The sequence below is a fragment of the Ovis canadensis genome, chromosome 24 (assembly GCF_042477335.2).
Source record: "Ovis canadensis isolate MfBH-ARS-UI-01 breed Bighorn chromosome 24, ARS-UI_OviCan_v2, whole genome shotgun sequence".
NCBI classification, from domain to species: domain Eukaryota; kingdom Metazoa; phylum Chordata; class Mammalia; order Artiodactyla; family Bovidae; genus Ovis; species Ovis canadensis.
Window position 1 is genome coordinate 15,483,271 of NC_091268.1, and position 25,407 is coordinate 15,508,677.

General features: G+C 52.3%; 4 protein-coding genes and 2 pseudogenes across 4 annotated transcripts; 5 read left to right on the forward strand and 1 right to left on the reverse strand.

Annotated features, from left to right (window-relative positions):
* The first annotated feature begins 4,908 nt into the window (after positions 1-4,908).
* LOC138428660 (hemoglobin subunit zeta) lies at positions 4,909-6,183 on the forward strand. The gene is made up of 3 exons (XM_069569387.1): positions 4,909-5,042; positions 5,488-5,692; positions 5,947-6,183. The coding sequence occupies exons 1-3, from the start codon at positions 4,948-4,950 to the stop codon at positions 6,073-6,075; spliced, it is 429 nt and encodes a 142-aa protein (XP_069425488.1). The 5' UTR covers positions 4,909-4,947; the 3' UTR covers positions 6,076-6,183.
* A 1,339-nt stretch (positions 6,184-7,522) lies between these two features.
* Positions 7,523-11,308, reverse strand: LOC138429725 (sorting nexin-12-like; annotated as a pseudogene).
* Positions 11,309-11,418: 110 nt separating this feature from the next.
* On the forward strand, positions 11,419-13,585 carry LOC138429466 (cytochrome b-c1 complex subunit 2, mitochondrial pseudogene; annotated as a pseudogene).
* Positions 13,586-20,670: 7,085 nt separating this feature from the next.
* LOC138429200 (hemoglobin subunit zeta-like) lies at positions 20,671-21,458 on the forward strand. Its single transcript, XM_069570446.1, has 2 exons — positions 20,671-20,987; positions 21,228-21,458. Exons 1-2 carry the CDS (start codon positions 20,679-20,681, stop codon positions 21,354-21,356), a joined length of 438 nt encoding a protein of 145 aa, XP_069426547.1. The 5' UTR covers positions 20,671-20,678; the 3' UTR covers positions 21,357-21,458.
* HBM (hemoglobin subunit mu) lies at positions 21,228-22,877 on the forward strand. The gene is made up of 3 exons (XM_069570450.1): positions 21,228-22,215; positions 22,371-22,575; positions 22,688-22,877. Exons 1-3 carry the CDS (start codon positions 22,124-22,126, stop codon positions 22,814-22,816), a joined length of 426 nt encoding a protein of 141 aa, XP_069426551.1. The 5' UTR covers positions 21,228-22,123; the 3' UTR covers positions 22,817-22,877.
* Positions 22,688-25,051, forward strand: LOC138429201 (hemoglobin subunit alpha-1). The gene is made up of 3 exons (XM_069570447.1): positions 22,688-24,416; positions 24,518-24,722; positions 24,827-25,051. The coding sequence occupies exons 1-3, from the start codon at positions 24,322-24,324 to the stop codon at positions 24,953-24,955; spliced, it is 429 nt and encodes a 142-aa protein (XP_069426548.1). The 5' UTR covers positions 22,688-24,321; the 3' UTR covers positions 24,956-25,051.
* Positions 25,052-25,407: the final 356 nt, after the last annotated feature.

Here is a 25,407-nt window from a genome sequence, read left to right on the forward strand (position 1 = left end):
CAGGTCAGCTCCACCCTCACCCAGGACCTCCAGACTCCCTCCCTCTGCCTGAACTTCCACTGTTCCTCAGCCCCCTCTGTCTCCATGGCTCAGTCTGTTTTCTCTGCCAGTCTGTCCATCTGTCCCTGTCTGTCTCCCTTCCTTCTCTTCTTTCTGGGGAGCTGAAGCCTCAGGATCAGACTCGCGCACCCTGACTGCAGGCCTAGATGCGGGCAGCGGCCTGGAGTCTCCTGAACCAGGGGTAAGCAGGGAGGGCTGGGATGGTCAGTTCTGGGGTGAGCTCAGAAAGGCAAAGTCACACACCTTGTGAACACCTGGGCCCAGAGGCAGAGCATGGCCACGAGAGGTGACCACGAGTGCAAGGCCAGCAGAGGGTGGGCACACCCTAGGAGAGGGAGACCCTGTCACATGAGAAGAGGGCACAGCTGTGAAACATAAGGGGAGACCTGGAAGGGGCTTCCAGGAAGACAGACTCAGCCTCCAGGCCACGGACAGGCACTGACAGCCCCGGGAGATCCCCGCCCTCTCTGCTCAGCCCCAGAGAGGCTCCACGGGAGGCAGCACCTGCCCTCAGACCTCCACAGTCTCATCAGCCCGGTCTCAGGCGTTAAAGAACCAAGCCTCATAGCACAGTAACACTCCAAGCACAGAAGGTGCTCAGCGCTTGTTTATTCTTGTGCACATGTTTTCCAATCCGAGGGCTTGTCTGAGCCTCACAATTTTCTCTAAGAATAGTTTAGCAAAATATCTGTGATCAGAACTCTCCATGCAGGGAACGTTTCCCTCCATTCTGAAAAACTCCTAGGCTTTTGTGCAAGTAATTCTTTGACTAACTCTGACATTCAAAAACAGAGACATCACTTAGCCAACAAAGGTCCGTCTGGTCAAAGCTATGGTTTTTCCAGTGGTCATGTATGGATGTGAGAGTTGGACCACGAAGAAGACTGAGTGTGAAGGATTCATGCTTTCGACTGTGGCGCTGGAGAAGACTCTTGAGAGTCCCTTGGACTGCAAGGAGATCCAACCAGTCCATCCTAAAGGAAATCAACCCTGAATATTCACTGGAAGGACTGATGCTAGCAGAAACTCCACTACTTTCACCACTTGATGTAAACAGCCGACTCACTGGAAAAGACCCTGATGCTGGGAAAGATTGAGGTCAGGAGGAGAAGGGGACGACAGAGGAGGAGGTGGTTGGATGGCATCACCGACTCGATGACATGAGTTTGAGTCAGCTCCAGAAGATAACAAAGGACATGGAAGGCTGGTGTGCTGCAGTCCACGGCTTCACAAAGAATCAGACACAGCTGAGCAACTGAACAACAAACAAAGATTCACATGGAAAGGCAAAGGAACCAGAGTCGCCAAAATCGTTTTGGAAAAGAAGAATAATGATGGAGGAATGACATCACCCAATCTTTTAACACCTTCATTGAGATAAAATTCACATACCATACATACATACATACATACCACACATCCTGCCATTTTAAGTGTGCAACTTGGGACTTCCCAGTGGTTCAGACTCTGCACTTCCACTGCAGCAAGCACAGGTATGATACCTGATCAAGGAACTAAGATCCCAAATACCATGCAGGGCAGACCAAAAAAAAAAGAAAAAAAAAATCAAGTGTCCAATTCAGTGGGGTTTTGTATATTCAGAGAGTTATGTGACCATCACCACAATTTTAGAAACTTTTCATTACCTCGAAAGAACCCCCAGCCCCATTAACAGTCACAGACCCCCAACTACCCTGGCTCCAGACAGCCTAATCTACTCCTCTCTTTTTTAAGTTTTATCAGTTTATTTCTGGCTGTGCTAAGTCTTCACTGCGGCACACAGGCTTTCTCTAGTTGCAGCAAGCAGGGGCTACTCTCTAGTTGGGGTGCATGGATCTCTCGCGTGGTGGCTTCTTGTGGAGCACAGGCTCTAGACAGCCGGGCTTCAGTAGTCCCAGCCCTCAGGCTCTGGAGTGTTAGGCTCAGGAGTTGTGGTGCCCAGGCTTAGTTGCCCCTCAGCGTGTGGAATCTTCCCAGGCCAGGGATTGAACCCATGTCCCTTGCATTGGCAGGAGCATTCTCAACCACTGGACAAGTTAACCACTTGGGCAAGTTCCCTAATCTACTATCTGTCTCTAAGGACTTGCCTGTTCTTGACATTTATGTAAACGGAATCATACAATAGGAATTTTTTCAAGATTCATTCAGGTATCAGTACTTTCTTCCTTTTTACGACTGGCTACTACTCCACTGTCTAGATTATATACCATATTTGATTCACCTATTCATCACTTGAAGGACATTTGGGTCGTTTGCACTTTTTGGCTGTTATGAATAGTGGTGCTATGAACACAGTACAAGTTTTCAAATGGATGTATTTTATTGGGTGCGTGCTATGGAAAGGAACTGCTGAGTCATATGGGAACTCTGTTTAACCTTTTGAGGAACTGCCAGGCTGTCTTCCATAGCGGCTGCACCATTTCACATTCCCATCAGCAGTCTAACGATTCTAGTTTCTCCATCTCCTTACCAACACTTGTCATTTTGTCTTTTAAAGAGAGCCATTCTATAAGCTGTAGGTAAGGTTAGGATTAGAGTTCAGGCTGAGGGTTTTGATTACAGCCATCTTAATGAGTATGATGCGCTATCTTTTTTGGTTTTGATTTGCATTTCCCTAATGAGTAATGATGCTGAGCACCTTTTCACACGTTTATTGCACATTTTATGATTTCTTTAGAGGAATAGCTATTACTCTGCCCAGTTTTCAGTTAGCTGTCTCTTCTTGACTTGCAAGATTTTTTTATATTTTGGATCAGTCCCTGATCCAATATATGATTTGCAAATGTTTTCTCTCATTCTTGGGAGACTAAGTTTAAGACATGACATAAAGCTATAGTAATAAAGCCTGTGTGATTTTGGTGAAGGATAGACACATAGGTCAGTGGAATAAAAGAAAGAGTAAAGAAATAGATGTGCAGAAATATGTGCAATTAATCGTTTACAAATAAGTTAGAGAAGGCAGTTTAATAGAGAAAGTATAGTGTTTTCAACAAAGGTACTGGATAAATTGGACACTCATAGGTAAAGAGAAAATACAAACAACCCAGGACCTAAGCTTCATACCTCAAACAAAAATGATCTCAAAATAGTTCACAGACCTAAGTGTAAAACATAAACTCTGAAACACTTAGAAAAAAGTCTTTCTTAGATGAAAACACTTAGATAAAGGCTTTGTGACTTGGGATTAGGCAAACAATTCTCAGGCATGACTCTAAAAACATGAGTCCTAAAAGAAAAACTTGATAAATTAGACTTCATCAAAAAATAAAACTCTGGCTCTGCAAATGATACTATGAAGAGGATGAAATGACAAGCTACAAACTAGAAGGAAATATTTGCAAAGTGCATATCTGACAAATGATTGCATCCAGAATACATACAAACTCTCAAAATTCAACAGTAAGAAGACAAACCACCCCATTTTAAAATGGTCAAAATACCAGGAGAGATATTTCAGCGAAGAGAAAACCTGGACGGCAAACAAGAGTGTGAGAAGACGCTCCACATCACTGGCTGTCAAGGAAATGCAGACTGAAGCCAGTGTGCCGTATGGCCCCACAACATCAGAACAACCAACGTGTGGAAGTACTGACAAAGACACATGGCACCTAGGACTTCTCTTCGTTGCTGGGTGGAATGCAAAATGGTAAAGCCACTGTGGAAAACGGATTAGCAGTTTCCTACCAAGTTAAACACACACTTAGCACAGTCCTACTCCTAGATATGGTATTATCCCAGAGAAATAAAAATACATGTTTACATAAAGACCTACACAAGAATGTTCACAGCAGCTTTACTTGTAATAACCCCAAACTGGGAAAAACCCACATGTTTGAATGGGAGAATGAATGAATATTACTACAGCGGAGTACTATCCTGCAGTAAAAGGAAACCAACTATTGATACAGGCAATAACAAGCATGTATCTCAAGAATATTACGCTAAGAAGGAAGCCAGTCCTGAAAGATTACATGCTGTATGTTGACAAGCTGTATATTTCCATTTACAGGACACTGTTAAAAAAGAGAGAAGTACAGCAGTGTCAGTTTAGGGGATAGAGGGAGATGAGACTGCAAAAGGGCAGCCAGTGGGAGTTTTGGGGGTGATAGAGCTCTGTGTGTCCTGATTGTGGTTGAGGTTACACAAATCTATACATGTGTCAAAATTCACAGAGCAGCATACTAAAAAAATCAATTGTATTGTAGGTTGAAATAAAACTGAAAGGCATATCTGCCTCACTTTGTTTAAATTATGACTTGGGGAGCGACACTGCAGAACCTAAAATCACACGATATTAGAAGGATTCTCTTCTGTTTACTTGCCACTTCCCCAGATTTTCAGAAACCAGTCAGTACCTCCCTCCTCAGTTCCCACCAGGCAAGACCATGCATTGTTTTCTTGGAGGAAACCTGGGGGTCCTAGAGCCAGTGTGTGCACTGGGCAGGGGGGAGGTGTCATGTGGGTCCAGCCACAGCCCAGCCCAGCAGTAATGGGGCCAGCAGGGGCACGGGCCAGCCGGGAACCGGACAGTGTATGGGCACTCCTCTGGCTTCTCCCATTCTGGGATTCTGAGATGGACAAGTGCAGCACTGGGCTGCAAACGCAGGATGACCTCCTGGGCTGACTGGGCCCCTATCTCCCCTGGAGTCTGGTCAGGCCCAGCAAGGGTGGCCGGAGCGATAGCCCCTCACCCCACCAAGCCCACCAGGCCCTAACCGCCCGTGGTCACTGGATCCGATAAGAGAGCCACACCCACGACTCCCTCCCCTCCCCCAACGATGACCACAGAGTGGCCCCCACCCTGGCTCCACGTATATAAGTGGACCCTGGGGACTGAGCACCAGGACGCCAGTTCTCAGCGCGCCCAGCTCCCACTCAACCACCACCATGTCTCTGACCAGAGCTGAAAGGACCATCGTCGTGTCCATGTGGAGCAAGATCTCCACACAGGCGGACGTCATTGGCACCGAGACCCTGGAGAGGTGAGCACCAGGTGGGCTGGGATGGAGCCTGGAGGGGACCGTGTAGGTCAGTGAGGAGGGTGAGTGAGGAGGGTGAGTGAGGAAAGTGAGTGAGGAGGGTGAGTGAGGAGGGGTCAGTGAGGAGGGGTCAGTGAGGAGGGGTCAGTGAGGTGATCAGTGAGGGGGTCACTGAAGATGGTCAGTGAGGAGGGTCAGTGAGCATGAGCCGGTGAGGAGTGTCTCGGTGGTCAGAGGCAGGAGGAGGAGGTGATGGGGGCGGTCTGAGGGTCACTTGCGTCTCTCGGGGCCCAGCACCCGGGTCCCCACAATCACGTGGAAGGAGGGAGGCAGGGAAGGAAGCAATGACCTGGAGACTGGCGGTCAGGGTGAGGTGGCCGGCCGTACTGAGCAGCGGCTACCGCCAGCGTCGCCCAGAGCGGTCACTAAGGCGCCCGCCCGCCCGCAGGCTCTTCTCCTGCTACCCGCAGGCCAAGACCTACTTCCCGCACTTCGACCTGCACTCGGGCTCCGCGCAGCTGCGCGCGCACGGCTCCAAGGTGGTGGCCGCCGTGGGCGACGCGGTCAAGAGCATCGACAACGTGGCGAGCGCGCTGTCCAAGCTGAGCGAGCTGCACGCCTACGTGCTGCGCGTGGACCCGGTCAACTTCAAGGTGCGCGCGGGGCCCCGGGGGCGCGTTTTCGGGGCTGGGGTCCCGGGGTCGGGGTCCCGGGGTCCCGGGGGCGGGAGGAGGTCTCTGTGGGCGGGTCCCGGGGCGGGGCGATGTCTCTGTGGGCGGGGTTTGGGGCGGGGCGAGGCCTCGGGGCGGGGCTGCTTCTGGGGCCGGGGTCCCGGGGGCGGGACGAGGTCCCCGAGGCGGAGCTTCGTCCGGGCAGACAGCACTGACCGCTCTCCCTCCCTCCCCAGTTCCTGTCCCACTGCCTGCTGGTCACGTTGGCCTCGCACTTCCCCGCCGACTTCACGGCCGACGCGCACGCCGCCTGGGACAAGTTCCTGTCCCTCGTGTCCGGCGTCCTGACGGAGAAGTACCGCTGAGGCCGCCACAGGACCCACAGGACGGAATGGGCCCCCGGATGCTCTAAGGAGTCTCACACGCCACCCCACACCTTCCCCGAGAAGGGCCAATAAACGAATTAACGTCCACTTTGTCTCTGTGGTCACTGGGCCACTTGTGGGTGGGGGTGGCAGAGATGGAGGGAGGGTGCAGGGCCTGCCTGGGTTATGGGAGGCCTGCAGGCATCTTTGCACTGACCCCCTCTGTTTGAGGGCAGAGATTTCCTGGGGAAATGCACTTTCTCTTCTGCAGAAAGGGCTCCTCTAGGCCCCTTGGGGATGGGGTGGGAGGCAGCACCAGAACCCAGATGGCAACCTCTGGCTGTCTCTGGGGCTCCTGATGTATATATACTCTCTTCTTCTGGAATTTATACTGTTTCCTGATTTATGCCTGATTTCAGTAAGAGAGGAGTGCTGAATACATTCATTCATTCATCCACCCATTCATTGCTCCATGAAGCAATCATTCATGAGCCCATAAGAGGCCCAAGAATCTTTCTAGGCCATGAATACGACCAATTAAATCAGCAAAGCTCTTGACTGGTGGAGCTGACAGTCTAGTGGGGGATACAGATCAGACACGGAAAAGGGAAAGAGGTTCAACCTTGCTCATAACAAGAGAGATGCAAAGTAACACTAAAAATTTCACTGGGATCCATTTCCCCGCCCCCCTCTTGATAAACAAAAACACAAGACTTTGACCATACTCTGCTGGCAGCCCCCCTACAACGTGGGTGGGAGTAGAACACAGATGTATAGATCCACTGGGGCAGCTGAGTTTGCTATAGTCTGGAAAATGGTCCATAACGATTCAACGACAGAACAAACCATGAACATCCACACCACAGGGAACTGGGAAGGGAAAAAAAAATGACAATTTCTTATGATGATTGTGACATGATAGCCAGGATTTACAGAGTTACAAAGAAAAAGAAATGAAAAAGTAGATTGGTATATGCATAGCATGATTTTTTTTTTCTATGAGGAGGGGAAATTCAAGTATGTGTGGGCAACATGCATGTGAGTGGCTCATTGACCTCTGTGTGCCCTTGCAAGTGTTCATCTGTTTGTGGGTGTTTGCGTATTTTTGCAAAAAGCAACTATGGACAGATAAACTGGAAATGATTACAAATGGCAACGTGAATGGGGTTGAAGGCATGCTCCTCCAAGCCTAACTCTCTTCACTCTCTTGACCTTGAATCATGTTAAATCATCAAAAAGAAAATTTAAAAGAGCAAAAAATAAAAACATCAAAATAAGAAAATAAGTTACATGAAACTGGTTGAGGATGTAGTAATCTAACAATCAGGAAAAAAGAACTATTCCAAGTGACTTGTGAACATAGTACCTTGGCTATGCAAAGAATCTCTAATATTCAGTAACTTATTGTTATTACAACACAGATACTGTGAGTTCATAATCTTGTATTCTAAAACATTTTCAAACTGTCAAAAAAAACTGCAAAAATAAGACAAAGATGGAGAAATAGGAGTGACTGCTAGTGGGTATGGGGTTTCTTCAGGGGATGATGGAAATATCCTAAAATTGTAATAGTTGCACAATTCTGTGAATGTATTAAAAATGAACTGTTATGTTTTAAGTGGGTGAATTGGATGGCATGGGAATTATATCTCAGTCAGTCAGTTCAGTTCAGTTGCTCAGTCGTGTCCGACTCTTTGCGATACCATGGACTGTAGCACGCCAGGTCTCCCTGTCCATCATCAACTCCCAGAGTTTACTCAAACTCTGGTCCATTGAGTCAGTGATGCCATCCAACTGCCTCATCCTCTGTCATCGCCTTCTCCTCCCAACTTCAATCTTTCCCAGCATCAGGGTCTTTTCAAATGACTCAGTTCTTCGCAGAAGGTGGCCAAAGTATTGGAGTTTCAGCTTCAACATCAGTCCTTTCAATGAATATTCAGGTCTGATTTCCTTTAGGATGGACAGGTTGGATCTCCTTGCAGTCTGAGGGACTCTCAAGAGTCTTCTCCACCATCACAGTTCAAAAGCATCAATTCTTCGGTGCTCAGCTTTCTTTATAGTCCAACTCTCACATCCATACATGACTACTGGAAAAACCATAGCCTTGACTAGATGGACCTTTGTTGGCAAAGTAATGTCTCTGCTTTTTAATGTTCTGTCTAGGTTGGTCATAGCTTTTCTTCCAAGGAGCACACGTCTTTTAATTTCAGGGCTGCAGTCACCATCTGCAGTGATTTTGGAGCCCCCAAAATAAAGTCTATCACTGTTTCCACTGTTTTCCCTTCTATTTGCCATGAAGTGATGGGACCAGATGCCATGATCTTCGTTTTCTGAATGTTGAGCTTTAAGCCAACTTTTTCACTCTCTTCTTTCACTTTTATCAAGAGGCTCTTTAGTTCCTCTTCGCTTTCTGCCATAATAAACCTGCAAAGTATGCTAATAAACTTCCAAATACTCATCAAGATTCCCCAGTTTACAACTTGTCTTCACTTGCTCTTTTTTTCTGAGTCACTTGAGAGTAGAATGCAGGCATGACTCCCTTTAATACTCTCAGCATCCCTAAACACCTGTAGATTTCCTAAAGTCAACAAGAACACTTACCTGCATAGCCAGAGAACTACCACCAAAATCACGAGATTGTGAAATGAAAGTTGCTGAGTCATGTCCAACTCTTTGCAGTCCCGTGGACTGTAGCTTGCCAGACTCCTCTGTCCATGGAATTCTCCAGGCCAGAATACTGGAGTGGGTTGCTGTTTCCTTCTCCAGGGAATCTTCCTGAGCCCAGAACCAAACCCAGGTCTCCTGAATTGCAAGTGGATTCTTTACCACCTGAGCCTCTGGGGCACCTGCATAGGCAGAGAACTACCACCAAAGTCAGGATTAACACCAGTCCAAATCCATCAACACAGATCTCATCACACGCTGTCTTTCCCAAGAATGGCCTTTACTTGTCAACATCAAACTTCTCATTTAGTCTTCAGCCTGGCTCTTCAGTCTCTCTTTGCATGATCTTCATATTTTTGTGGACGTTTTGGGATTTTTAAAAAATATTTGCTATTTTATTTATTTGGTTTTTAGTTGCGGCATGTGGGATCTAGTTCCCTGATCAGAGATCAAACCTGGGCCCCCTGAACTGGGAGTGCAGAGTCTTAGTCACTGGACCAATTTAGGGAAGTCCCTGAATTGTGTGTGGGGGGGGTTCTTCAGTGTCTTAATATGAAAAGAGTTGAGTATGACATTGTCAGACAGAAAAATTAATATTTTTCTGAATAAAAGCCCCAAGTCAGGATACATGCACAGCAGATACATGCACACCAGGCTCCCAGCACTTGTGTATAATTAAAGAAGAAATTTTTAACTTAAAAAAGTCAGTAACAGAGGATACAGATGAAAAAAGGCAGCAATAACACCAACACTGGAAAAGTGGGAAAGGGAGCAAGAGTCTCTTGGGGGCTTGCCCCAACTGGAGAGCTGATCGGTCTCAGGGAACTTCAACATTCGGATGGACTCGAAATGCAAACCTAATCTCTCCAATCAGGGTCTTGTCAGAACCAGTAATCCTTTTCCCTGAGACCCTATATAAAGAACTCTAGTCCTCTCATGACAGGGAGCCTAAGCAAAGAACCCTCATTTTTGACACCACTTGGGATAGATATCGGGCCCCAGCAAACAAACCACCACCTCCCAGACAGAAGCCCAGGAAAGTTGCCGTGCTCAAGAAGCTGCTTCAGGCTCTAAGATTTGGGAAATCTACACCAGCTGCTAGCTTAGCTTCTGGGGAAGATGCTGGGGTTCCATGGAAAATAAGTGCAGAGCGTTCCGACACTCTTTCTGACCACTGAGGGACCCAGAAAATGACCCACTCCCACCCTTCAGGGAGTTACCTGGCCATGGCAAGTCTCTCCCAGCCCTCAAGCCACCAAACCTGCAAAACTAACCCATAAAGTAGCAAGGGCTTGGGGAGGCAGAACTGCTGGCCCAGCCCATACTGCCTTACCTACTGGTGAGCAAAGACCGGCAGCTAGAATGGGGAGCCACAAAGGAGGAGGTCTAGGCAACAGGATCCCCCAACTACCCCACGGCTTTCTCCTGACTCTGAAGCAGCCACGATGGCGGGCCCAGAAAACCCACACACCTCACTCCACACGACAGACAGCTTAGACCTCAGAATCACTGCCACGAAGAGCAACAAGGTCTCTCTGTGTTGAAAGTACAACAAAGGAAACTCGAGAAAACTGGGAATGGACCTGGAGAAAATAAAAGCTTTGAGGTCCCTGTCACCTTCCCCGAAAGGAAAAAGTTCATGCAAGTAGGAAAGTCAGGGTCTTTCCCTGCTTTGTGTTCCTGGCTAAACTCAAGACTAAGAAAATCCCCTGGACTTGCAGCATCAGTAAGTATCCAAGTGCCCCACCAGCACACGCCGCCCCCCACCAAGGTTAGCCTCTGGCATGTGAAATGCCCAAGAAATTGCCTTCTAGTCCAATCCCCACTGACCTCAACCCAACGCAAAGGGCATATCTGCCTGTGGTTCCCACCTCTCCTCAGAGAAGAGGATCCTAGCAGAGCCTTCAAGGTACAGTCAGGTGCCAAGGAACACAATGCCACACCATCTATCAGGCCAGGGCATGGACAGCCAGCTTCAGATCAAAGAGAGAGAGGCTTAGTGTAATAACCAGTGTCATTACAGCAGGAAAGTAGAGGGCAAGTGGTGAGGGGCTCCCATGGGCACACCTTCCCGGGGACGCAGTTCCTGTCAGTTGCCTCCTCCTGCAGGAACACGTGTAGGCAGCGTTCGTTCTGAGCTAGTGGATGCCCAGCATCCATCCAATTTCTTAGCAATTCTGCTAATAAACTGTTTTAGGCCCTACCTCCTTTCTTCAATAAAGGACTCCTCAAAGACTCTTTCGTTTCCTCGAAAAGGGAGCTGCTATTTCAAGACTTTCCCATGCAGTGGTGGGACTATTAATACCATCGTTCTCTCTTGCTCCAGCTCATTTTTTAGCCACTCAAAGTTACTGCAGCACCGTCATACACAGGACTCCTTCAGTTGAAAACAGGTAGTTTTGTCCACATGTAAATCTCGAAGGTGGGTGAAGCAAGCACGGCCCAGGCCTACCGTCTGTGGATTAAAGATGCTGATATCCAGAAAGTTACTTGGCAGCCTATAAGCGTTGGTCAGTTCCTGCAGCTTTGAGTTAAGGCTCCAGGTGTTAGCTACTGCCAAGTCTGACATCTTTCCAAAGGAGAGACCTGGACTGGGGGCTTCATTGTGGTTTTGATTTGCATTTCACAAACAAGTCGTGAAGTTGAGCATCTTTTCATGTATTATTCTTTTGGGGGGGGGTGGATAAAGTCTATTCAAGTCCCTTGTGCATTTTTCATTGGGTTGTTTCTTTTTGTTGTTGAGTTGTAAGAGTTATTTCTAAATTCTGGATACAGTTCTTTATCAGCTATGTGGTTTGCAAATATTTTCTTCCATTCTGTGAGTTGCCCTTTCACTGTCAATAGCTTTTAACCTGACCTAATCAAGTCTTTTGATTTGACTTCCAGGGTACAGGAAACACACGGACAAAGCAACCAGCTAAATAACACTGCAGGGAAACTACCGGAGCAACCCCAAAATGAAATATTCTGCAAGTCAGTAGGCCTGAACTGTTCTGCAGTCATTGATAAGGAACAGTGGGTATGGGGTGGAGAGCTTCTGGAAGAAAAAAATGAATAGGCAACTGAAAGCTACATAAGAACCCGGGTCGGATCCCAACCTGAGCAAGCTGAACAAATGTGGGGGGTGAACAGGGAATTTCAACGCAAAGGGAAGTTCACGTAGATTGAGGATAGGCTTGTGGTTATTTATATAGAAAGTGAAGTCGCGGCTGTCTGCCACCATCTTGCTTTCTTCTAAGGCGGCAGTGACCGCGGCTCAGAACAGTCTTGAGCAATGAAGCTGTTAACCAGAGCCGGGGCCCTCTCGAGATTTTATTCCCTCAAAGTTGCTCCTAAAGCAAAAGCCACAGCAGCCCCTGCAGGAGTGCCTCAACATCCTCAGGACCTCGAGTTTACCAGGTTACCAAATGGTTTAGTGATTGCTTCCCTTGAAAACTATGCTCCTGCATCAAGAATTGGTTTGTTCATTAAAGCAGGCAGCAGATACGAGAACTTCAACAATTTAGGAACTTCTCATTTGCTTCGTCTTGCATCCAGTTTGACTACAAAAGGAGCTTCATCTTTCAAGATAACCCGTGGAATTGAAGCAGTTGGTGGTAAATTAAGCGTGACTTCAACAAGGGAAAACATGGCCTATACTGTGGAATGCCTGCGGGACGATGTTGATATTCTAATGGAGTTCCTGCTCAATGTCACCACAGCACCAGAATTTCGACGCTGGGAGGTAGCTGCCCTTCAGTCTCAGCTCAGGATTGACAAAGCTGTGGCTTTTCAGAATCCACAGGCTCACGTCATTGAAAATTTGCATGCTGCCGCTTACAGAAATGCCTTGGCTAATTCCTTATATTGTCCTGATTATAGGATTGGAAAAGTAACACCAGATGAGTTACATGACTATGTACAGAATCATTTTACAAGTGCAAGAATGGCTTTGATTGGACTTGGTGTGAGTCATCCTGTTCTAAAGCAAGTTGCTGAACAGTTTCTTAACATAAGGGGTGGCCTTGGTTTATCTGGTGCAAAAGCCAAGTACCGTGGAAGTGAAATTCGAGAACAGAATGGAGACAGTCTCGTCCATGCTGCTCTTGTAGCAGAGAGTGCAGCCATAGGAAGTGCAGAAGCAAATGCGTTCAGTGTTCTCCAGCACGTCCTCGGTGCTGGACCACATGTTAAGAGGGGCAGCAATGCCACCAGCTCTCTGTACCAGGCTGTTGCCAAGGGAGTTCACCAGCCATTTGATGTTTCTGCTTTTAATGCCAGTTACTCAGATTCTGGACTCTTTGGGTTCTACACTATCTCACAAGCTGCATCTGCTGGAGATGTTATCAAGGCTGCTTATAACCAAGTAAAAACAATTGCTCAAGGAAACCTTTCTAATCCAGATGTCCAAGCTGCTAAGAACAAGCTGAAAGCTGGGTACCTCATGTCAGTGGAATCTTCTGAGGGTTTCCTGGATGAAGTTGGGTGCCAGGCTCTAGCTGCTGGTTCATACACGCCGCCATCCACAGTCCTTCAGCAGATTGATGCGGTAGCTGACGCTGATGTCATAAATGCTGCAAAGAAGTTTGTTTCTGGCTGGAAGTCAATGGCAGCAAGTGGAAATTTGGGGCATACACCTTTCATTGATGAGTTGTAATACTGAATCCCATATTGCAGGAAAGAACTGAACGTTTTGTCAACCCAGAGCAGCAAATACATAAAAGTGAAAAGTCTCTAATGTAACGTTTATCTTTTTTTCCAATGAGATGAAATATAAAGCATAAATATAGGTAATTGTTCCCAACTGACCTAAAGTCAATAAAGCATTCTATTTAAATGTTAAAAAAAAAAAAAAAGAAAAAAGAAAGTGAAGTCGCTCAGTCGTGTCTGACTCTTTGCGACCCCATGGACTGTAACCTACCAGGCTCCTCCCTGCATGGGATTCTCCAGGCAAGAGTATTAGAGTGGGTGGCCATTTTCCTTCTCCAGGGGATCTTCCTGACCCAGGGGTCGAACCCTGGTCTCCCGGGTTCCAGGCAGATGCTTTAACCTCTGAGCCACCAGGGAAGCCCATTTATATAGAAGGATCTCCTTATTCTAGGAGATTTGTGCTCAAGTTTACACAGAGACATGATGTCATCACACATGTCCACAGTGTTTAGAAGAAAAATAAAACACATTGAGACACATCCCCATATACACTGACAACACAGATGTTAGCGATGATTGGTCTGGGTGGAGGGAGCCCAGCGGCTCAGCTTGCTGTTGGTGATGTGTTAGACCTGACCTCAGCGCGCTCCCCGCCTGTCACTCCACCCCGCCGCTGGCCTCCTTTTTGTCTCCCAGAAGATGACTGAGGCCTGGGCCCTCTCAGGGCCCTTGCACCTGGCGTCACTCACTCTCTTCCCCAAGCATCTTGTGGTTGATTCTCCCAGCTCCTTCAAATACTCGCTCAGAATCCCCATCTCAGCACCATCTTCCCCACCGCCTTATCTAAAAGTATAACCCCTCTGAGCTCCACGAACAGCACTTCCCTGCTCTCTCCTTTCTGATGGCAATGCCATCTGTCTCTCTCCAGCCAGAGACCACCTGGAACACAGCCATGGCCAGAGTTGGGTCTGTTAACTCACGGCCACAGAGAAGACCACGGCCGTGGGGAGCCCTGCATCTGGGTCAGAGGACTGAGCCTGGGTTCAAGGAAGCAGGCTAGCTCTGGACTCAGTAAGTCTCATCTAGAAGATAAGCGATACTGTGACTGCCAGTGAAGCAGCAGCCGCTCATCAGCCAGGATGGGGGCCGTTGGGATGTTCTCTTGGTGGGAGTGGCCCCTGTTTTCTCTGTCTGGACAGTGCTTTTCTGCCTGGAGCATCGCAGTTACAGTGGCCAAGTCTGATGTCATATTCCACAGGAATGCACAAGCGTCATGGAGAAAACCCAGGCGTCCGGGGAAGCCCTTCTTCTCATGGCATGTTTACCTGCTGCCCTCGTCCTGTTCTGCACACCTTCCTCAGCAGGAGTGTCTTCTTGTCCTGGGCTGAGCACCCAGCAGTTAGCTGGTCTGGCACTAGTTAGAAGGTCATACATCACCCATGAGGAATGCATGGAGCTTCTGGGCCTTCACAAGCTTGCCCAAGGCAGCGCCTGCTGCTCGCCTGCCGTTAGGGTCTGGTCAGGGCTGCAGACCCTCTCTTAAGGGAGATGCCTCCTTCCCTTCTCCTTCCCTCCTCCCTGGAGGACTCTGACCAGAGGGACTGCTGCCCAAAAGCGTGGCTATGGGGTGTGGACCCATGCACCTCACTGTCCTGGAGCTCCTAGGAGCTGGGTCTCGGGCCTCAGCGGAGGGGAGCGGCCTAAGTGTGAGGAGTCTCTCCCCTGAGGCTCGGGCCTCAGCCCCAGTGAACTTTGTGACCACAGCTGCCTCCCCGCTCTCTAGGCCTCAGCTTCCCCATGGGGCCAGGAGCCCCTGGGAACCCTTCACGTTCTGAAGAACCGGCACCGTTTGCACTGGTGGGCCTGCTGTTCTGTGGGGACAGGAGCCAGCCCCCTCATCCACCATCAGGCAGGCCAGCCATCCTTGATGCCCAGCCCTGAGCTCAGCTCACCCGCGAGGCAGGGCAGGCAGTGGCATTCATTCAGGGAGACGGTGGTTAGCGCACGCATGGCACTGAGGCACAAAGACCCCTGGGTCACTAGATAGTTCTTTACGGGGAGCCAGCTTTGGGCTCCTGACTGTCCAGGCTTCACAGACCAGGAAACAAAACCAAAACAAAATTCCCTCCCTTTCTGAGCTTATATTCTAGTGGGTAATAAACACCTGTTTTTCTGTGGAAAAAAAGAAAAGTGTAGCAAGCTGGAGACTGGACAGGCCAGGTGGGGGAGTTGCAATTTTAAATGGGGTGGTCAGTGTGGGCCTAGTAACACGGTGACATCTGAAGGAGGACCTTCCCGGAGGGAGGCCTGGGGAGGATGGAGCAGGCTAGAAGGAGGCAGCGCGGGGCCTGGAGGAGGACAGAGGAGGGAGGCAGAGCTCGGGGCAGGGAGCCTTCCCTCACGGAAGGTCGGAAGCCACAGCAGGGCTCAGGGGTGAGAAATGAGGGTCGGACAGGCCTGGGGTCGCTGGTCTGAACCTCAGGAAGGAAGGATGGAGCAGCTATCTCCAGGAGGGATGGGAGGCAGGGGAGGGGATGTGAGCCTGAGCAAGGGGTGGGGGTGTCTCCAGGGCATAGGTGGAGGTCGGTGCCACCAGGGGGACTAAGGGCAGACAGAGGGCAGTTAGGATGGGGACGGAGCCAGGGCCCTCGCCCCCCTCCATTAAAATCAACTCCCTAGACAAAAGTTTGTGGGGTCAGGACACAGACTACCCAGGAGAAGAAAGAAAGGCAAGAAAACAGTGGGGCGAAGCGCGTCTGAGCACCACCTGACAAAGGCTGAGAGAAGGAGCAGTCAGCCATGGCCCCAGCCCAGAAGGAGGGCTCTTCCCCCCTGCCCTCAGGCCCTCCCTGGATTCATCCCAGCCTTTTGGCCTTTCAGCCCCCTGCCCCGGCCTGAGTTTCTGGGGGCTGAAGGTGGCAGTTCCAGGCTGGGGTCCTGCAACCAGGTTCTAATCCAGTCTGACTTACTTTGCCTGCTCCTTCCCCCGTCACCTCCCACACCCACACAGTCCACTGCGTCCCTGCTTACACCTGGTACCCTCCATTCTGGCTGGAGACCCCCGTGCTGGGGAATTCCCAAGATGAGGGGCTGGCAGCCTCCTGTGGTCCCTGCCCTCTCCAGCCTGGAGCCCAAACGTCACCCTGTCCCCACTGATCCCAGTCCTGGACCAGAAAGGAAATGGTTTCTGCTGAACTTGACCTCCTCACAGTGACCGCCACCACACCGGGCTGCGAAGGATGCTCACAGGGAGGCTCAGGTGGTTAAGCTTGGGACTGAAGTCTAAGCTTCAGAGTGAGCTTCCCAGACAGTTGGTTCAAGTTCACCCTCAGGGCCAGCTGTGCTGGGCACACTCTTGCTGGACCGAGAGACTAACAGTGAAGAGAAAAGCATCAGTACACTGGAGGCAGTTCAGGGAAGACAGCTAAACAAAGAAATACACAAGGGTGAGTGGTGACCCAGGAGTCTGTGTTCTTCCTCTGTGTTGTCGGTAGGAACAGGAATCCTGACCGTTAGGGAGCCTCTGAGGACAGGACGCTGGCGGGGCCCCTGGAGCGGGCGGGGAGCGGCCCTGCGCATGCGCTGTCCGGGCGCGGGGTTGTCACCCCACCGATGGCTCACTCCCAGGAAATGGATAAAGAAGGGTCACCTGCACAGGTGAGGAGGACAGAAGGGAGCTTTCGCTTTTTAAGCTGTGCTTTTTCCAGGGCTGCTGTTGCAAATAATATGTATAATTTGAAAATTCTTAAAATATTAATTGAAATACATGCAGAAAACATGTGTTAAAGAAAATGTAGAAAGAAGACCCTGAGTGTGTGCGGACAGGGCATATGTGTCTGGAGACTGATTGTATGTGTGTAAAAAAAAAACAAGTTACAAAAATACACCCTGAATCCATTTGAACACTGAAAAGGAATAAACAGATTCTAACTGTCATGTGGGAAAATGCTCGTCCACCCCAGGTAATAAAACCAGGTGTCCCTACACACATTATTAATACCACCCACAATCAAGAGTTGAAACTGGCCAGCACGTGAACATGGGCTCCCTTGGCACAGCGCTGTGGATGGGGTGTTGAAGGGGGTCAGCCCTTTCTCTAAGCACCCCTGCTGCTTCCTCTGCGGCAGTGGACAAGGGGTTGGGGGAACACATGAGAGGAGCAAGACTCCAGAGGACCAAGGCCTGGGCTCTGGGATGGGGGAACCCCCGGCTCAGACACAGAGACCGGGGCACGGTGCCAGGCCGTCCACAGCTCAGCTCCACCTCATGGCACCTGGTGGTTCCAGGAACCTGTGCTCAGGAGGAAGCCCCATGAGAACATGCAAAACCAAGCCAGCTAGAACTCCTGCAGTCCCATCACCTGGGGACAGTTGTTTACCAGTCTGCTGCCTTCTATCCATCCCTTCCTTCCATTTAAATAGTATTGGGGGGACTTCCCTGGTGGTCCAGTGGCAAAGACAACATGCTCCCAATGCAGGGGGCCCAGGTGTGATCCCTGGCCAGAGAACTAGATCCCACATGCCACAGCTAAAGATCCCATGTGCTGCAACTAAGGCCTGGCACAGTCAAATAGAAACATATCCATATACACTACAACGAGCTACCACCGCACACCGGTCAGAATGGCCATCATTTAAAAGTCTACAAATAAGTGCTGAAGAGAGTAGAGAAAAGAGAACTCTCCCTCACTGCTGGTGGGAATGCAAGTTGGTGCAGCCACGATGGAAAACAGTACACAGGCTCCTCAGAAAGCTAAACATGGATTCCCATATGATGCAGCAATCCCATTCCTGGGCATATATCGGGACAAAACTATAATTCAGAAAGATACACGCACTCCTGTGTTCATAGCAGCACTATTCACAATAGCCAAGACATGGAAAGGACCCAAATGTCCACTGACAGAGGAATGGATAAAGAAAATGGGGCATATACATACAACGGAATACTACTCAGCCATGAAAAAAAAAACAAAATAATGCCATTTGAAGCAACATAGAGGCAACTAGAGATTACAGTACTAAACGAAGGAAGTCAGACAGAGAAAGACAAACAGTATATGATATCACTTATACGTGGATTCTAAAATATGCCACAAACAAACCTATCCTGGAAAATGAAAGACTTATAAACGGAGGACAGACTTGTGGTTGTCAAATAGGAGGAAGAAAGGGTGAAGGAGGGACTGGTAGATACAAACTATTGCATATAGAGTGGATAAACAGTAAGTCCTGCTATATAGCACAGGGAACTATATTCAGTCCCTTGGGATAAATCATAATGAGAAAGAATATAACAAAGAATGTATATTTGTGTATAACTGAGTCACTTTGCTGTGCAGCAGAATTAACAGAACCTTGTAAATCAGCCATGTGCTGTGCTGTGCTGTGCTTAGTCGCTCAGTCATGTCCAACTCTTTGTGACCCCATGGACTTTAGCTTGAGAGGTTCCTCTGTCCATGGTGATTCTCCAGGCAAAAATACTGGAGTGGGTTGCTATGCCCTCCTCCAGGGGATCTTCCCAACCCAGAGATCAAACCTGGGTCTCCTGCTTTGTAGGTGAATTCTTTACCATCTGAGCCACTGGGGAGCCCAAGAATACTGGAGTGGGTAACCTATCCCTTCTCCAGAGGATCTTCCCAACCCAGGAATTGAATCAGGGTCTCCTGCATTGCAGGCGGATTCTTTACCAGGTGAGCTATGAGGGAAGCCCCAATTAATTGTGGTATATCCAATTTCTTCCCCTTCTTATTAAAAAAATCCTATCTTTCAAAAGAGATGTGCTTATAAGGAAATGTTTATAAGAATTTAAAAATTTTAATTAAGCTATAATCTGTTTAATTTTGTATATATATACATACTCGTTGCGAGAACAAGGAGCCCATGAAGCACATAGAAATGGTTGCCTTGGGGAGGAGGGGATAAGCTAAGAGGGTAAAGCAGGTGAGGACACCAGCTGGGATGGAAACCTGGGAGGGAAAACTGTGGGTTTCTGTGCCCCAGGCACTGCGTGAAGGGCCAGCCCCTCCCCTGGGTGCCAGCTGGCAGAGGCCCCCACCAGGCATCTGGGGGCCTGTGGGTGGAGGAGACCTCAGAAGGAGCCTCAGCCAGGTGAGGAGGGGGCTACAGCAAAGGCTGGAGAGGGCCAGAAGCCAAGACTGTTACTCCCACCTTGAGACAGCTGGCTTCATTTTTCTCATCAGGTGGAGCCGCAGAAACTTAAAGTAAGAACACAGAGCGCTTCTGGGAGGGATGCCCCCCAGGTCATCCTTCCCTCAGAGGGACAGGCAGGTCAGGGACAATCGTTATGGAGGCTGGGCCCTGGGCTGGGTGGACACACGGACCCTCGGCCAGGCCAGGGCCCCTATCTCCCTGTGACCTGCCCTGGCTGTGGCTCTGCAGGGGCAGCCAAAGTGCCAGCCCCTCAGCCATCAAGCCCACCAGGCCCTGACCACCCGCTGTCACTGGAAATGATAAGAAACCCACCCCATTGCCCCCTCCCTTCTCCCAGTGATGACCCTGGCCCCAACCCTGGTTCCACATATATAAGGGCACCTGGGGGCTGAGCATCACCAACACCAGTTTTCAGTAAGTCAAGCTCCCGCTCAGCTGCCACCATGTCTCTGACCAGGACTGAGAGGACCATCATCCTGTCCCTGTGGAGCAAGATCTCCACACAGGCAGACGTCATTGGCACCTAGACCCTGGAGAGGTGAGCACCAGCTGGGCTGGGGTAGAGCCTGGAGGGGACCTTGTGGGTCAGTGAGGTCAGGAGTCAGTGAGAACAGGGGTCAGTGGAAGGGGTGACTGAGGAGGGTGAGTGAGGGGGGAGAGTGAGGAAAGTGAGAGAGGAGGGTGAGTGAGGGGGGACAGTGAGGAGGGGACAGTGAGGAGAGTGAGTGAGGAGGGGAGAGTGAGGAGGGGAGAGTGAGGAGGGTGAGTGAGGAGGGTGAGTGAGGAGGGTGAGTGAGGAGGGTGAGTGAGGAGGGGACAGTGAGGAGAGTGAGTGAGGAGGGGAGAGTGAGGAGGGTGAGTGAGGAGGGGTCGGTGAGGGGGTCAGTGAGGGGGTCAGTGAGGGGGTCACTGAAGATGGTCAGTGAGGAGGGGTCAGTGAGGTGATCAGTGAGGGGGTCACTGAAGATGGTCAGTGAGGAGGGTCAGCGAGCATGAGCCGGTGAGGAGTGTCTCGGTGGTCAGAGGCAGGAGGAGGAGGTGATGGGGGCGGTCTGAGGGTCACCTGCGTCTCTCGGGGCCCAGCACCCGGGTCCCCACAATCACGTGGAAGGAGGGAGGCAGGGAGGAAAGGAAGGAATGACCCGGAGACGGGCGGTCAGGGTGAGGGGGCCGGGCGTACTGAGCAGCGGCTACCGCCCGCGTCGCCCGGAGCGGCCGCTAAGGCGCCCGCCCGCCCGCAGGCTCTTCTCCTGCTACCCGCAGGCCAAGACCTACTTCCCGCACTTCGACCTGCACTCGGGCTCCGCGCAGCTGCGCGCGCACGGCTCCAAGGTGGTGGCCGCCGTGGGCGACGCGGTCAAGAGCATCGACAACGTGGCGAGCGCGCTGTCCAAGCTGAGCGAGCTGCACGCCTACGTGCTGCGCGTGGACCCGGTCAACTTCAAGGTGCGCGCGGGGCCCCGGGGGCGCGTTTTCGGGGCTGGGGTCCCGGGGTCCCGGGGGCGGGAGGAGGTCTCTGTGGGCGGGTCCCGGGGCGGGGCGATGTCTCTGTGGGCGGGGTTTGGGGCGGGGCGAGGCCTCGGGGCGGGGCTGCTTCTGGGGCCGGGGTCCCGGGGGCGGGACGAGGTCCCCGAGGCGGAGCTTCGTCCGGGCAGACAGCACTGACCGCTCTCCCTCCCTCCCCAGTTCCTGTCCCACTGCCTGCTGGTCACGTTGGCCTCGCACTTCCCCGCCGACTTCACGGCCGACGCGCACGCCGCCTGGGACAAGTTCCTGTCCCTCGTGTCCGGCGTCCTGACGGAGAAGTACCGCTGAGGCCGCCGCAGGACCCCTAGAACAGGCTTCGAGCCCTCCTCTTCCCCTGCACCCTATTAGTGTTTCATAGGGACCCCCAATAAACGGATGAGGATGGAAGGAGCCTGGTCGTGCGTTCTCAGTATTGGGGGAAAGAGGGAAGAGTGACGGGAGAGAATGAGGACTTGGCAGGAACGCAGCCCAACACGGTGTCACTCCCCAGCCTGGAGTGACTCCAAGGGGCGCTTTGGAGCGGTCCTTGGCCTGCAGAGCAAAGAGTAGCGACCGGAAGGAGCAGGGCAGCCCAGCACCGTCCACGCCGCGTTCTCTGGCCAGACCTGCACTGGGACCTCTGTGCCACCCCGTGTCACCCAGCCTGTGGCTTCACTCGGCGCGATGGGTACGCGTCGGGACTCAGACTACTTCCCTCAGAGCTTGTCATCCCAGCTCACCGCTGCGAAGACCCCTGAAACCTCCTGGCCCCTCAGATTAAGGGGGCTTCCAGCCCCACGTTCTTTCTCCCTGTCCCTCCATTGGCTCTGTCTGGCGGAGCAGTGACTTTGCCTTCAGAGGAATAATTGCAGACCCCTCTAAAGTCTGCAGCAAAGGCACCCACACACGGCGTGATTTAGTTTCTCCGCGGCGAGGAGGACCTGGGTTGGCGACCTGGGTCGCCAGGTTCTCGCCACGCTCCTGAAGATAAGGGCGGGCGGGGCGCCAGGGGGGGTGCCCGCTATAAGGAGGCCGGGGCAGCGCGAGCGGCCCCTAAAGCACGCCACGCCAGCGCCATGCTCAGCGCCCAGGAGCGCGCCCACATAGCTCAGGTCTGGGACCTGATCGCCGGCCACGAGGCGTCCTTCGGGGCGGAGCTGCTGCTCAGGTGGGTTGGGGCGGGGTCTCCAGAATCGCTGGGAGGAGGAGACCAGGGTGCTGGGCCTGAGTCCCGGGTTGGTGGCGAGTCTGAGCGGGTTTTCCCGGGGTCTGGGCAGCGCAGACGCTGGAGGGACCGTCCTCCCCGCATCCCTGCTCCCGCAGGCTCTTCACTGTGTACCCTAGCACCAAGGTCTACTTCAGACACCTGGGTGACCAGCCAGACGAGGTGCAGCTGCTGAGCCACGGTCAACGCATGCTCCAGGCGGTGGGCGTGGCCGTGCAGTACATGGACAACTTGCACGCAGTCCTGAGCCCGCTTGCGGACTTGCACGCACAAGTGCTGCGCGTGGACCCCACCAACTTCCCAGTGAGCCATCCGGGGCGCAGCAGGGCTCGCGGCGCAGCCGAGGCGGGCGGGGAGGCGTTCGGGGAGGCGCCGGCGAGGACAGGGCCCTTCTCACCGGCCTCTTCTCCGGCAGCTGGTGATCCAGTGTTTTCAGGTGGTGCTGGCCGCCCACCTGCAGGGCGAATACACGGTGGAGATGCAGGCGGCGTGGGATAAGTTCCTGACGGGGGTGGCCGTGGTGCTGACGGAGAAGTACCGCTGAGTTCCGTGCCCCGCGTGTCTAGGTCTGCGAAATTCAATAAACAGGCCTCAATAGGCTGGAACCTGCGCAGTGTGGTCTTTGGGGAGCAGACGGACTGACGTCGAAGTCGCGGGGCGGAGAAGCTCCGGGTCCTGAGGGGAGACTCCTGGAACCGTAGGGCGCAACCCCGAATCTTTGCTGACAGTGGAACCAGGGGCCCAGGAGCGGGGCCTCTGGCACGCAACACAGCCTGAATGAGGACATTTCCAGGGCTGACAGTCCTGGGTCTGGAACCACCTGGCACCCTGAGACAGTTGCCCTCCTGGGGCAGCGGCATGTGGTGGGCCCATCGAGTACCCCCTTTTGGCATCGCGGCTGCCAGACCGTTGGCTAAGCACGTCCTCATTCACTCTCATTCATTTCCATCACTAGCTTCCTCAGGAACTGCAAGCGTCAATCTTCCCCTCCTTAACACACTGTAGCAGCACCAGAGACCCGCAGCCAAGTTTGTGGCCTGAGGTCAATCAGACTTGGTGGCCCAGGGATCCCTGGACCCTCACCTCTGTTCCTCCCCCATTTCCTCCTCCAACTCCAGTGCTCAGTCTGTGGTTGCCTGGCCCTCCGCCGAATTAGTCTCTTCCTCTGAATCTCCTGGGGCAGGGACACATTCCTAGTCCACATACACAGACTGTGTGACACTATGCATGTCCCTAAGCCTGAGCCTTGTGCACCCGACCAAAAAATCCCCAACTGCACTGGGTCTTTGAAGTGATTTTTGAAATAATAATTCTAAGGAAGGCTGGTTGCCTGGCAGGCCCGAGTCTACCCAACCCCCACCCCAGCTCCAGCACTCTGGGTCAGCCTCTGAGGCCCCAGGGGCATAGCGCCCCATCTTACACACAGACAGACAGACACACACACAGTCAATCTCTCCTCGGCAGTACTGGAGCAGAGATCTTAGCGATCAGTCCAGAGCCTTTGCAAAGACAAGAGCCCAACCCTCCAAGCTCTCCAGACTCTGAATGAGGATGGTTCCCTGGATGACAGTCTCGGGTATGTGCAGGGCTGGACAGTCAGTGACCAAGTTCGAAGGGGGATGCTGGACACTAACCCCTCACCCAGACTGGGCAGAAGGCCCCTCGGTCCATGCCCTTTAGTGCGAAAGCAGCTTGCTTCACTTCGGAAAAGACTGTGCTCCTCTCCCAGGCTGGCAAACGGAAAACTCGGTTCCAGGGGGTTTGGGTGGCTCAGAAAAGTGTGTGAGCTGTTCGACCCACAGGACCAGGGTAGAAGGCACCATAAACAGCTGGATTGCAGCCAAAGAGGGACAGAAAAGGGGCCACCTTGGGACCCCGACACCCTACACGCTCTCCAGACCCACCTTACCAGGCCTCCACCTCCTGGCCCCGCGCCAGCCAATGAGCGCAGCGCGGGCGGGCGTGCCCCTGGCGCCGGGCGCATAAAGGCTCGCGCACTCGCAGCCCCGCACGCTTCTGGTCCCGACCCAGACTCAGAGAGAACCCACCATGGTGCTGTCTGCCGCCGACAAGTCCAATGTCAAGGCCGCCTGGGGCAAGGTTGGCGGCAACGCTGGAGCTTATGGCGCAGAGGCTCTGGAGAGGTGAGCACCGCACCCGCCCCGAGGGGACCGGGCCGCTCGCCGGGCGCGTCCTTGTCCCGGGCCGCTCGGCCTGAGCCCGGCTTTCCCGCCTCTTCACCCAGGATGTTCCTGAGCTTCCCCACCACCAAGACCTACTTCCCCCACTTCGACCTGAGCCACGGCTCCGCCCAGGTCAAGGGCCACGGCGAGAAGGTGGCCGCCGCGCTGACCAAAGCGGTGGGCCACCTGGACGACCTGCCCGGTACCCTGTCTGATCTGAGTGACCTGCACGCCCACAAGCTGCGTGTGGACCCGGTCAACTTCAAGGTGAGCTCGCGGGCCGGGCCGGGACAGACCTGGGCTAGCGGGGCGGAGAATGCGGCGGCGCCCCCACCCAGCCCCCGCCCCACTGACGTCCCCTCTCTCGGCAGCTTCTGAGCCACACCCTGCTGGTGACCCTGGCCTGCCACCACCCCAATGATTTCACCCCCGCGGTCCACGCCTCCCTGGACAAGTTCTTGGCCAACGTGAGCACCGTGCTGACTTCCAAATACCGTTAAGCTGGAGCCTCGGCGACCCCTACCCTGGCCTGGAGCGCCCTTGCGCTCTGCGCACTCTCACCTCCTGATCTTTGAATAAAGTCTGAGTGGGCTGCAGTGTCTGTCTGTAGCCTCCGGTCTCTGCGTCTGCGAACCGGCCGGGGTGGGCGTGGTTCTCAGTCTCTAGGAGTGGGAGGGTGGAGGAGGGCGGGGAGCTAAGGCTGAGGGTTCCAGAATCTGCTGAACCAAGTTCCCCTCCTGGGAAGACTTCCAAGGGTTCTCTCTGAGGTGGGGAGTGCTGAAATAGCCACCCTGTTTTGAAATTTTTCTGATCCCCCTTAAACATAGATGAAAACAAAAAACAAACCACACAAAGAGGCTCTTCCTGGTGCAAAAGTAGGGGCAGGACAACCTCCAGGAGATTCCACTTCCTCCCGATCAGAGACAAGGGGGGTTGGAACAGGGGTCGCGGC

Excerpts from the sequence above, each read along its gene's own strand:
- LOC138428660 (XM_069569387.1), top strand. The coding sequence starts at position 4,948 with ATGTCTCTGACCAGAGCTGAAAGGACCATCGTCGTGTCCATGTGGAGC. Across the intron at positions 5,043-5,487 it reads GGCACCGAGACCCTGGAGAG|GCTCTTCTCCTGCTACCCGC; the intron begins GTGAGCACCAGG and ends GCCCGCCCGCAG. Across the intron at positions 5,693-5,946 it reads TGGACCCGGTCAACTTCAAG|TTCCTGTCCCACTGCCTGCT; the intron begins GTGCGCGCGGGG and ends CTCCCTCCCCAG.
- LOC138429200 (XM_069570446.1), top strand. The coding sequence starts at position 20,679 with ATGACCCGGAGACGGGCGGTCAGGGTGAGGGGGCCGGGCGTACTGAGC. Across the intron at positions 20,988-21,227 it reads TGGACCCGGTCAACTTCAAG|TTCCTGTCCCACTGCCTGCT; the intron begins GTGCGCGCGGGG and ends CTCCCTCCCCAG.
- HBM (XM_069570450.1), top strand. The coding sequence starts at position 22,124 with ATGCTCAGCGCCCAGGAGCGCGCCCACATAGCTCAGGTCTGGGACCTG. Across the intron at positions 22,216-22,370 it reads GGGGCGGAGCTGCTGCTCAG|GCTCTTCACTGTGTACCCTA; the intron begins GTGGGTTGGGGC and ends CTGCTCCCGCAG. Across the intron at positions 22,576-22,687 it reads TGGACCCCACCAACTTCCCA|CTGGTGATCCAGTGTTTTCA; the intron begins GTGAGCCATCCG and ends CTTCTCCGGCAG.
- LOC138429201 (XM_069570447.1), top strand. The coding sequence starts at position 24,322 with ATGGTGCTGTCTGCCGCCGACAAGTCCAATGTCAAGGCCGCCTGGGGC. Across the intron at positions 24,417-24,517 it reads GGCGCAGAGGCTCTGGAGAG|GATGTTCCTGAGCTTCCCCA; the intron begins GTGAGCACCGCA and ends CTCTTCACCCAG. Across the intron at positions 24,723-24,826 it reads TGGACCCGGTCAACTTCAAG|CTTCTGAGCCACACCCTGCT; the intron begins GTGAGCTCGCGG and ends CTCTCTCGGCAG.